Source organism: Pogona vitticeps, chromosome 6 (genome assembly GCF_051106095.1).
Source record: "Pogona vitticeps strain Pit_001003342236 chromosome 6, PviZW2.1, whole genome shotgun sequence".
Taxonomy (NCBI): Eukaryota; Metazoa; Chordata; class Lepidosauria; order Squamata; family Agamidae; genus Pogona; species Pogona vitticeps.
The window spans coordinates 64,829,291-64,842,169 of NC_135788.1; the positions used below are offsets into that span (position 1 = coordinate 64,829,291).

At 37.7% G+C, this 12,879-nt stretch overlaps 1 protein-coding gene across 3 annotated transcripts in view; it reads right to left on the bottom strand.

Annotated features, from left to right (window-relative positions):
- Window positions 1-280: 280 nt before the first annotated feature.
- POU6F2 (POU class 6 homeobox 2) overlaps window positions 281-12,879 on the bottom strand; it is a 414,737-nt gene continuing 402,138 nt past the window's right edge. For 2 of the 3 annotated variants that reach the window (XM_073003768.2, XM_073003767.2), the window contains 3 exons: window positions 9,331-9,499; window positions 5,477-5,645; window positions 281-1,481 (listed from right to left, as the gene is read on the bottom strand). In XM_073003768.2, coding sequence (XP_072859869.1) covers window positions 977-1,481; window positions 5,477-5,645; window positions 9,331-9,499 — 843 coding nt within the window. In that variant the 3' untranslated portion in view covers window positions 281-976. The remainder of the gene's footprint in view (window positions 1,482-5,476; window positions 5,646-9,330; window positions 9,500-12,879) is intronic. The other variant, XM_078377478.1, reaches the window with a different exon arrangement.

The window sequence follows — 12,879 nt, forward strand, 5'->3', positions numbered from 1 at the left end:
CGGCCAAAGGACAGAGAAAGGGTCAAGATGTACATGGTAAGTAAAACTTCAGGTTACTTAATATGTCCTTAATGTAGATAACATTATATAACATTATATTTTATATGTTTAAAAAAGTTCTGTTTTCTTTTGAATGATGGTATGATGATGGAGAAGGCAGACAAAATAAAGGGACAATGAAATTGGAATCAACAGGCAAGTAAATAAAGTCCAGTTAAAAATATTAAATAAAACAAATCTGGAAACCGAACAGTTTAGAGAAACAGTCATTTTGGCACACGAACATCTGGAGATCACAAAACCATGTGACAAACAATACGGTTGAGCATTTTAGCTCAAACCAAACATCACTTGCCCTTGTGCTAGGCATGTGAGAAAGGATGCACACACAAAAAGAGTCTTGTAATATTAATTGTCCTTTTTGCAAAGTACAAATGTAAAAATTCTTACGACAATGTATCACTCATAAAAGAGTAGACTAACAATCTAGTTTGCAATGCCATGTTTCTGACTTTGGTTAATAGTTTTCATAGTGAAGAAGCACTTGATACCTGAAAGGCTACAATACTCCTCCAGGTGGCAGGCTTGTTTTTTCTCTCTCTCTGTTTTACAAACAGTTAAGGGTTTGCTGCTGTTGCTGTTGTGTTCTTTTTCCATAAAACTGGTTCACATTTTCATAATATACAGGAAAAAAGTAAGCAGTTATTTGGTTTACTTTTAAGTCCATTAAAAAAAACTGGTCTTTTGGAACTAGTTCTACCACACACACGCACACACACTAAGTGCTGTGTATTTTTTTGTGTTTTTTTTTCTGCTTGTTTTTATCTAGGAAAACCCACAGACATTTATAAATTGTTCTGTCCATCTTGTAGTTTTCTCAGTCTTGTACTTACAAGGGTGGTGAAAGAGCATCTTTACAGAGTTCAAATGTTTAAAATTTCCTTTGCTTTTGTGTTCTTTCTATAAATCTATCCATCTAAGAGTTTTCTTCCAGAGAGTCTGTTAAGGGCTCCATCGGGACGGCCGTTGCAGGCTCATGCTGTTTTAGGCGTTTAATTGTGTTCTTCAGTGCTTGCCTCTTATTGCAGAACCAGACTCTAACTACTTCCCGGTCATAGTTCAGTTTCTCTGCGATCTCTGTCATTTCCTGCCCAGAGGGATGTGTGTTCTTCTCAAAATGGGCATTCAAAATCTCTAGAGCCTGTGGTGTGAATGAGGTGCGCCTTTTGCGCTTTTTGGATGGTTCGCTTCCAATAAATTCAGTAAGGTTCTGCATACCTGCTCGATGGCGGGCCTCAGCCTCAGCCATCCACCGTTCAAGCACCGGCTTTATCTTCTGGGCACTTTTAGGGGTGATGTCCAGCTTTTCAAACCTGGCAGGATACAAAAGGCCAGGGTTCAGTTTGGCTGTCAGACTGCTAGCTATAGTGTTCTCTTGGGCTTCCTGTGGTAGGAAAAAGTGGCTTCTCAGGATGGTGTGTCTGAGGGGAAAATTGAAAAAGAAGAGTCTTACACTGATGCTCTGCCAGGGTGGGACTTCCTGCCTGCCTGACTAATTGACTGGCAGAGATTATTTACAATGGATTATGAAAACTGTCAGTTTTACAAATATATATATCTATATATATAATCTAAACACACACATACAATTATGGTGATAAAAGTAATTGCCATAATGCTACTTAATATAACCAATTGCTCCAGTCCAGAGATCTGTGTGCTTCCAGAGGCTCACAGGGAACTTTGGTGCACATGTGCTACTCTGTTCATTTCAGTGGATAATATTGACTGCATATATTCAGGAATATAGCTATAATATTGACCTGATCCATTGAAATGGATGGCGCTCTGGAGATAATAGTCCTGTGTGTCCATTGGAGCTTTCACTCTTGGAAAAAACTCCTGTTGTTAAGGTACACATATCAGATTTCAAAGTCTGTTCTTCAAAATCTTATTGGCAATGACTGAGCTTAACACAGTTAAAAACAGGAAATGACATCAGTGGTTTGTTTTGTTTTGTGTTGACTTTTACTGAGATCTTATTCCCTTTCAGTAGCATATTACCCCTAATGCTGCTGTTTTAATTTCGTAAACCAGCTGTTAGCCTTTGAATTTCAGGTCTCCTCTTCCTTTCCCTTTTAAAGCAATTTTCACTGTATGCAAGTTAACACTATGTTCCTTTTCTGGGTAGGAAAAAATCCCCAAGCTGTTGCAGTCTTCAGTTCAAACAGCTGGACACATTGTAATTATTTTGAATACCTACACAAGTAGTTGCACTAAGAGAAACTCATGTCTTCCAGATGAAACCCAGCATAATAGTGCACTAATATACTGTGGCATCAAGCTGGGTTTATTGTGGGATGTCTGCACACTGTGCCAAATGATATCATTTCCTGTAAATGAGGTCCTCTATGTATCATTTTGCCATCAAAAGCCCTCTGCAAGACCAGATTTTACAAATCTTGTGCAACACCTGGGGAAAAAAATTCTATACTGAGGACTTTATTCTCTTTAAAACCAAGGCCATTTCAGCTCTGGCTTTACCTACTGACACAACACACAACTCTTTCTAAAGCTTCATACATTATTTTTTTCCACTCAGTCATGTAAAATACCCAGTTTACATATGCAGTATAGCTTTTGCAAAATATACTGTTATTTAAAGCATGGACAGTCTAGTTTACTATCATGGCAAATCATGCTGTGGTGCCATTGTTCTTTGAAGGATGTGACCCATATTTATTGTAGCATCCTGCAACTGGCAGCTGTTTGTTTTGTACACAAACAATTATGGGTAAGTAGGAATTGCTAGAGGTGGATGCACAAATCACTTATCAAAGCCTAATTGAAATTTAACAGCATTTTTCTAAAGGAAGTGATCTCTAGACATGCAATGCATTTGGATTACTATAAGATTCCAAAGTTCCAATACCAGCTCAGCCACAATACTCCCTTGGAGACCAGTCACTATCCTCCCAATATCATCAATTCCACATACAGTATTTCTGAAGTGTTTTGCTAGCAGGAAGATTCTGGGTGTTTTAGTCCCAAAAATAACTTTTCTAAACTCTGAATACTTTCTGTGAGTGAGTTGCTGTAGAAAGTCAAATTGATTCAGTGCTGTGAGATTCCAGATCACTAAGTCAGAGCTGAACTGAGATATTTTGGCAGCTAGGCAATGAGTATAATGTGAGTCCCATACCCCTTGGACTGTGATGCTTCTGGATCTGAGAATCTTGTGTTTATCCATCAAACATATGCTGTGGATTGAAGACTCTCTACCCGCAAGTTCCCCAGAGTTGTTACACACTTGCCCTTTGCCACATTCTCAGGCTCCTAGCATCTGTCCATACCTTCGAAGCCTAACAGACTGTTTGTTCAGTCCATCATAATGCTATTCTTTGCTTGCTTGCCTGTCTTTCTTCACACCTCCCACTCCATATCTCTGTAATGTAGTATCTACTATATGTATATGGTATAACTTATGTAGTACAAGGCAGCAGTTCTTTTTCCTGCTTCTGTTGCAAAGCTGCTGAGATCATACAAAAGGCTGTTCCACCAACATCTTATGACTGCTTAGTGATACAACAAATCTTTCTACTATTTGCCCCTTGTTTGCTTTTTTGGTATACATGATATCAAATGTATCAATAACTTGGTGTGAGTTTTTGGGCACAATAAAGTACGGAGGTGTACAATTTATTTATGTAAATATCAGTTTTTAAAAATATAGTTGTACATGTCTAATAATACTTTTGGTAATTCCCATCTAGAATTATGTGAGTGCAGTGAGTGAATTTAATATGGAATTGTATTACATTTATTTATTTATTTATTTATTTATTTATTTATTTATTTATTTATTTATTTATTTATTTATTTATTTATTTATTTATTTATTTATTTATTTATTTGGTCCATGAAATTACATGGTTTATATAATTGATTAAATTTAGCACCACTGAAGTCTTCAGTGGTTTTGTTTGGACTTCAAAAGGATAAAGGTACGGGTCTGTGTCACTAGCATCTCTTCATTAGCCAAAACAAAATCCTATAGAAGATTAAACCAAACCATTTTGAACTGCATTAATTTATTTGCACTATGATACAATTTAGTAGAAATGCCACACACTAACAGTTGCTTTAAAAAATTATTGCTTGTTTAGGTTTCGTTCCCAAATTGCCTATTGAGATAAAATTAAAATTAAGCAATGGGAAGGTTGGATATCATATTCAGAACACTGTGTGGCTTGTTAGTGTTTGTGTTTCAGTATGTGAGGTTTCATATAACAATATACAAGCCTTGAAACAAATTTCCCAGCAGTAGTATCCTTGTATAGACTGAATAAAGGTTATTTTCTACAGGGAGGTATCTTATAAGAAAAAACAGTAGGGGAGGCCATAGAAGTGAGAGGATCCTACGGAGCTTTTTGTATTTAACAACAATCAATGGGTTTTATGGAAAATCATTGAGCAAAATGTGAGCTGCAAGCTCACTACCCCATACTGATGTTATTTATAACCTTAGTCTTAAACTGCAGGAAAAGTACACATCCGTTCTATGGGGAATACATTAAAAGTATAAAGAGCAGATAAAAAGACAGAGTATTTCATGGATCACCAAGAACAAAATCCACTTAAATGAGCTTAGAGTTGGTTTCTGGCTTTCACTGATGGAGGAGGACTACGAGGCATTGCCCAAGAGGAAAAAGCTGTTACCTAAGTGTGTTTGTTACCTCATGCATAAACATGGGAGTAGTGTAACTCACATACATGAAGGCATAGGAGCGTCACGCTCAAGACCTTTAACTGTATAAAGACGGCTTTGTTTTCATAATTTTGTCACATTCTGAGCATTCTTCTTCTGCCTTAGCACATTCTTCCTGATACACTTTGAAGATTAATCCTAGAAAATCTGCAAAAAATTGCCATGACAAAACAACCGTGCGTGTGCGCGCACTCACATGCGCGCATACACACTCCCTGCAGCCTCCACAGCATTGCTCAGGAAAATCATCATTAACATCTTAGCTATGAAGTGTGGGCTATGGTACTCAAGCCTTAAACCTAGCAGGGAGGCATCCATGAAATATTTGTTTAGTAACCCCATCTGTAGAAAATGGCACAGTATGAAGAGGGTCAGCTGGTGCTTATGCAGGAGCAGCAGGGCATCCAGCTTTACTACTGCATTAAGTCTCAAGGCCGGAACCTATTTATTGTTTCCTACTTGTTACAAAACGGCGGCGTGGGGGGGAAGAGAAAGGAGGTAGAACATGAAAGTTATGTTATGGACATTTGGCAAAATATATTGTTTCTGCTTAATAACTGTAGCATTCAGTCATCTTTGTCTTCCATACTAACCGTCTCTTTTCCATTTCCCTGTGATTAAATTCATAAAGACCACAAACAGTAATAATAAGCCCTCAGAGAATAAAAGTGGAGGAACAAAACAAGCATTGGCTACGTATCTTGTTACCTGCAGATGGCAGATTGACTGTAGGCTGGACCTTCTGTGGCACTTAGAGCTTGACCAACTTGAGTCTGGGTGAGACCAAGGGACAGGCGTCGGATTTTAAAAGCTTTGGCAAATTCTCGGATTTCCTCAAGGTTCACCCCATCCACCTCACTTGAGGCTGTCTGGGGATCTGTTGAAATAATTGAAAATTATTTGAATTATTCGTAACATAAAAACATTAGATTAAGATAGCAATTTCCACCATGAAAAGCAGCATAAACTTTACCCAGACAGCTTTGGAAAGCAACTTAAATATTTGAAAATGCAAATGATCAGATAAAGCACAAATACTGTCTGCTCCTGGGGTTGCCAACTCAAGAATTGAAACAAGGCTATAGCAAGTAAATAGAGGCACTTCAATGAATGTTCAGCTTTGAAAAATATGTTTTGTCTTAAATTTACCACAGATATTCTTCTTGCTCTTTCCTCAAAAGCAGTTTCATTAAATAATATACCTTTAAGATTATTTCTGTCACATTATTTTAACTGGAACTTGTTTCTAGATTTCCAAAATTAGTAATTTTGTTTTTCATTCTTGAGCTTTTCAAACAGTGGCCACCTAAGGCGCTGAACATCTGCAAGTCCAAGCATCAAATGGTAAAACTCACACATGTTCTATCCCCCCCCCACTGAATTTTCAGAAGATAATGCCCACAATGCTGTGAGAATAAATTGGTCTTCTTCCTCTGTTGCAGTGCACTGATACAGCTTTTGTCCCTGAAAGGGCACATAATAAAAGCTATCTACCAGAGGAAAGCTCCTTTGGTGCTTGAAACATGGTCAATTTAAGACTTATCAAGGGAAATGACACAACAGCTGGAGAATGGTATCCCCCCTCCCTTTCCGCAACTGATCCCTTGCTAAATGAAAGTGTTCTCCAAGCTGGTGGAGACAGCATGGGACTGGGACAGAGGAAGATTTCAAAGGGTAGTTCAGTCCTGCGTGCAGGGAAGTCATTCCCTCCACACGATCTCTGTATTGTTTTTCATCTCGTTCCTGAGCCTTTGGGGTGTAAAATGTTTTCACCACAATAATCCTTCCATTTCCCTAAACATTGGAGGTACATGCCTGATTACATATGTAATGTGCAGACCACTATATTATAGTAGCTTGCGCCCATTACTATTAAGAGCTCAATCTCTCTGTAGAATTATTGCAGTAAAATTACATTTAGTAGCATGGTGCTTAAAATTCTACTCAGACTGGAACTTCCCATAAATCCTCCTTGTCCAGCAAGAGACACAGAGATATTTCATATATAATTGTTAGCTTGCATTAAATAGGATAGAGTTAGCTTTGTAATAAAGAAAGTAACTTGTCTTTCCATATGAGGTAAGGGTATGTGGGGACGTTTTATTTCAGATATCACTATTTTATATACTACTGCTTACAAGAGCAGGACTTTTCCCGTCACAACTCTGGAATTAGGGAATTTCCTCTACATGGAAGGACAATTGAAGGTTTTAGGAAAATGTGTTATTTTCTCTTTGGGTATTGTTACTATGAGAACCAGCGTGGTGTAGTAGATAGACTAATGAACTAACACTTGGGAAACCTGGCTTCAAATACCAGCTTGTCCATGGAAACTAACTGAGGGGTTTATGGTACTGATAAACCACACTTTGAATATCTCACACACCTCAAAAACCCTATCAGGGCAACCATACATCAGAAAGAAATTGACAGCACATAACAACGACAACAACAGTGACTATACTTATCCCCTACTCTCCTATAAGGTTGTCATAGAAGATGATAAATGTTTTCTAAGTTGTCCCTACCCTGTTCCCCACAGGCATCATATGGAGCTAGATCTGCTTAGTTTCAGCAAGAGGACTTTGCTTCTGAACATTCTTTATAAGAATTATTTTCTAAATCAAGCATGGGCAATTGTGGTCCTGCATATGTCAGAGACAGCAACTTTTAGGATCCCTTACCACTAACATTACCACTAACAAAGGTCTCAGTTGTCTATCCTGCTTTAAGTAACAATAACAAGCATCTGCTAACTCCTTGTATATGCCCATCCTGATTACAGGGAGAGAATTTTAAACAATTTAACAAATACTTCAATTACTATATTTAAAAATTCATTATTAGCTGCCTTGGAGAGAAGCAGAATGTAAAGGGTTGAGCAGAGATTGGAAAAGCCCTGTGTTTAAGTATATAAATACAATAATAAAATGACCATTTTGGATGGAGCATATGTAATAATCACTGTGAGTATTCCACAGAAAATAAGCTTTCTGTGGGGGCCTATTCCTCACCCTGGTCACCATGCTGTGGGCTTTCATGCCTTCTCCATTAGCCACCAGTGGTATGGAGCAGAGGCATGGAGGCATAAAAGGTGATGGTGATATGTGAAGCCCATGTGATATAGAATCATAGAAAAGTGAAGTTGGAAGGGGCCTACATGGCCATCAAGTCCAGCACCCTGCTCCATGCAGGAATACAACCAAAGCATACTTGCCAGGTGATTATCTAAGTTTGTCTTGAATGCCTGCACTCACCAACTCCACTGTCGTACTACTCTAACAGTTAGGAAGTTTTTCCTGATATTCAACCGAAATCTGGCTTCCTTTAATTTGAGTCCATTGTTGCATGTCCTGCACTCTGGGATGATCGAGAAAAGATCTTGCCCCTCCTCTGTATGACAGCCTTTCAAATATTTGAAAAGTGCTATCATATCACTCTCAGTCTTCTTTTCTCAAGGTTAAACATGCCCAGTTCTTTCAATCTTTCCTCATAAGGCTTGGTTTCCAGCCCCATATGGGCTTCTAGCTTTTACAGTTTGGGCACCAATCATTGTAGGGAAGCCATTTTGCTGGTATCCTTTCAGACACAAGCTCTTTGTGTCACACACATATCAGCCATTGTCTTTGTTCCTTTCTCAGTGTGCAAAAGCATATTTTTTCTGCTATGTTGTTTCTTCCACTATCAACAGACTTCCCTTTTCTAATCGTTTAGCTCACATCTGCCTGAGTTGTGAAACACCATGCCAAGAAACACACAGTGATCATGTATTGTTCCTTTCAATAACCCCAGCCAGTTTACAAAACACAGGAGTTTTGGCAAATTTCTGGTAAGCCAACACCTACTATATTTGGTTTGGTGGACTGTACACCCCCAGTTCTCCTTTATGCCCCTCCTATAACCAGTTCTTCAGAAAGCCTTAACTAACTCTCACTTTTCCCCTTATTTTTCTCAACACTTCTAATAATCAGCTCTTGCACCCAGTCCACTTTTGTCCAACTGCAAAGCCTGTGAATGGATTTCAGAATGTTTCACATATCTGAATATTCTTCACTCATTCAACAACTGCAGAGATCCAATGTCTACATAGATATGTGCGGGTACGGATATCATTTCAGGATTTCTCCTGTTACTCAGTGTTTCACAGATGAACATGTGAATTGCTTGAGCAGAAAACTTGCAAACTGAGGTTACATGGGAAGATACAAAACTCAGTGTGAGATTGTTCTATTTACAATATTGACTTCATTCATTTGAGCCACTTATCAAAGAATGAATATGCATTTATCCAGTGATCTTGAAGAGCCATGGTTTTTGTAGATGTCAGCAATGAATACAGAGTCACTATTAGAAGCCCAGTAATATCTGTTGCACAAAACTGTTGCAGTCTGAATTGAATTTAAAATCTATTGCTGCTAGTTTGTCTGCCATCATGTGTTTGTACTACTTAATGATTCTTCAGTTCTTCCAGTTGGCAGTGTTTCTAAATTTCTCAGAAAATCTAAGATTTGGGAATGGAGAGGGACAAGGTGAAATAAGGATCAGAAGAGTGCTAGACTTACTGCTGACTAACTGACCAACACTCAGAGCTGAAGAGGAGGAGGAAGAAGAGGAAGAGGAAGAAGCCTGGCGCACTGGGCTTTGAGACATGGATGCTTGACTGTGAGCCAAATGCAGCAGGTTAGATTGCGATGCTCCTTGTCCTACTTGTGTCTGGGAAGGTTGATGGAGCTAGAAACAAAACAAAATATAAACAAAACATAACAAAAAACACAGTGTCAGTGAACAGATAATATTAAGATATCATCATTGTGCTACGTGTGGCATCTGACAGAATACCTAGGAAAATATGGGCTCCTCTTTACCCAAAAGGCTGTTAAAATGATTAATCAACTGCAAAACTCCTCAATCTGAAGCTATTTTAATGCAGAGTCAATAACAAGGGGAACAACAGGAAATTAATTTAGCTTGAACATATGAAATAAAAGACCAAATAAGTACTGTACAACCATCAAAAACAAAGGCAACCAGAGTAAAACACACACACACACACACACACACACACACACACACACACACAAAGTTGTCTTTGTTTGATTCATGAAGACATACACACATAGTGGAACCACTTTCTTGGCCAACTGTGCCCCTGATCACCTTACCAGTGAGGGCAGTGAAGCACTCAGTGGATATCCCTGAAGATTCTAGTGTGCAAACAGGTATGGGTGGAGATTGATGATCCATATTTATACCAAACCAATTTTGACTATAAGCATTTGTACTAGACCCTGGAGGAATGCAGGGGACAAAAGATGGGGTTTTAAGGAGTAATCTAAGAGGAATCCCATGGGACTCTATTTTATTTATTTATTTTATATATTTATTTATTTACGGTAATTTATATCCCACCCACACTACTCAAAGGTCTCTGGCTTATTTGTCACTCTCAATCCCACTATTCCTATAGGTACACTTTACATCATTTCAAAGCACTCAAAGCTTCAGATGGTGAGCATGCTGTCCTTAACACCTATAATTAAATAAGTCAGAGCTGATCCTAACAAAGAATGGTTAAATACTGGGAGGTGATACTTAATGTGGTGTAGTGGATAGAGTGACAGACTAGGATTCTGGAGGCCTAAGTTAGAAGCTCTGCTTAGCCATGGAAGCTCACTGGGAGTGTGGAACAGATAAAACTACTATTTTAATTTTTCATTTATTTTGAAACCCTAATTTGGATTGCTATAAATCAGTTCCCACTTGTTGACACAACAACAACAAATACTGAGAGAGTGCAAGAGAAGGGGTGAGAAAAAGCTTGTGTATGCAGTGTTCAAATTTCTTCAGGTCCAATCAAGTAAAGTAGTAGTGTGTGAGATAAAAACATGTATGAGTTTTAAATATGTTTTAGATCCTGTTAATTACTGGCTATTTTAATCCTCTTTAAGATGAGAAACAGTGGGCTTATGTATAAGTCCTATGATGCATACATGACTTTGTCTGACCTTGGATGTACACATTTATTGTTACTGCATAACTAAATATGAACATACAGTAGTACCTCAGTTTGCGAACGTCTCAGTTTACGTAATTTTCAGTTTACAAACCGAAATCTATAAGAAATAAAGCCCCAGTTTACGTGGTTTTCTTTTCTTCTTGCTTTTTGTACTACGAAATGGCTTTCCCAGGGTGCATTGCGCCTATAATGCCGCCCCTTTCATAGCGCAATTGGCATTTTGGTTTGCGAAATTTCCATACTATGTAACATTGTGTAGAACGGATCCATTCCACAAACCAAGGTACTACTGTATTTATTCAACTTAAATCTCACACAGCATGAGGGGAGTAGTAGTCTTCTACTCTGATACCCACTCTATTATTACTATTTTTTGCAAATGTGTGAATTGGCCTTCAGGTTTGTCTTGATTTTGGTTAGATATCATGTTTGTTCCATACCATGCCATTGATTAGGTCTAGAATTCTACACATATATTTTGTTAAATTGAAATCATTTTTCATTTTAGCCATAAACATTTGGAGCTGATGCAGCTATGTCTTCCTCAATGGACCTCGCAGTACTTTATCATCTCAAAGTTTAATTTGTACATTCAAAAGAAGAGGAAACAGAACAGGCAAACCTTGTACCAAGTGCACTTGAATACATTGTATTCTATTCATGAGCACAATCTGTTTCATAAAGGTTGATTCCATATCCAGTCTACAACCAAATCCTGTATTTGCCAATATACAGTTACTGCTGGCAATGAATTTGCTTATAATGACATATACTGTGGTGTGAATTAAAAAAATTATTTATGCTCTTCTCTTAACAATGAAATCTAAACCTGAACTAGCAATTTCCAACAGGGTGGCTGTGCTACTCTGTTTTAACAAAACTAAAAGTCCAAAGGGGTTGAAACACTTTACAGCAGATTTATTTCATTATGAGCTTTTGTGGATTACAGTTTTTTGTATTTGTGGATTACAGTTCCACAGGCACAAGTGAGCAATAATTGTTTTGTCTGTGAGGTGCCACAACTCTTTGATTTTTACTTTTGCTATATATGCTAAATCTAGAATGTGTTTTCTCAGAATACTCTTATTAATGTATAATAACTCTCTCATATCATCTGTGAAAGCAAGAGCATGGACCTCCAACATTAAGTACTTTTAGGACCAGTTGATTGTACAGGAGAATTAAGCATGGACCAGAATTCTATTCATCATTTATACACACATACAGGAAATTGTGTACGTCTTGTTGCCAAATTGTTGCTCAGTGATGAGCTGCTGATGGCATTCCTGGGTAAATGCTCAATCATGCATCTGGGCATGAATGTCCATGAATGCAAATTGCAGCATTTACTGAGCAGCACTTTGCCACCAATGCTTGCACAAATTTACTTATGCAAGTATGTAATAGGATTCAGGCCATTGTGCATAAATACTTTCTGCTGTATACAACTTTAAAATAGTTGCACTGTAGCAGTTTTTTTTCCCTTTAAAAAAATCTTATAGCTGATTGACATATACCTGATCTCTGTATTGACCCTAAAATGCAGGGAAATAAATTTGTGCAGAAAGCTAGCTTCTGACTCTTTAACATAAAGGAAATAAAAATGTATTTAGACAGGTTTCCTCCTAGTATAGTCCCATGTCCCCGAATATGACTGTTTACAAATAATTGATTTTACTTTCAGACTATAACTGAAGACAGAAAATAAAAAAGGCACAGACAATTTAATATGTGTTTCTATTAATGTGGCCAACTAGTTGTTGAAAAAATATCCATTTTTAAATGTATTCTTGAGCTTCTTGAGATATGGACCAATTCAAGCACAACAAATTGACTTACTTTGTGGGAATTTTACTCTATTATTTAAAACAATAAATGTAATTTGTCTGTGTAAGTTAGTCCATAAGCTTTTCCCCTTTCAGGGTCAAAATGGAAAGGTGTCCTAGTGTTTAGGGATTCATGTAACTAGGCTTTTTTCTCCAACAAAGTAGCCATGTTACTCTTTGGTGGCAAAAAATACCAGCAAATAATCTTTAGCACCTTTAGAGGAACAAGGATTATCAGAATTAAAGAAGTGGTCTCCCAGTTATTATTT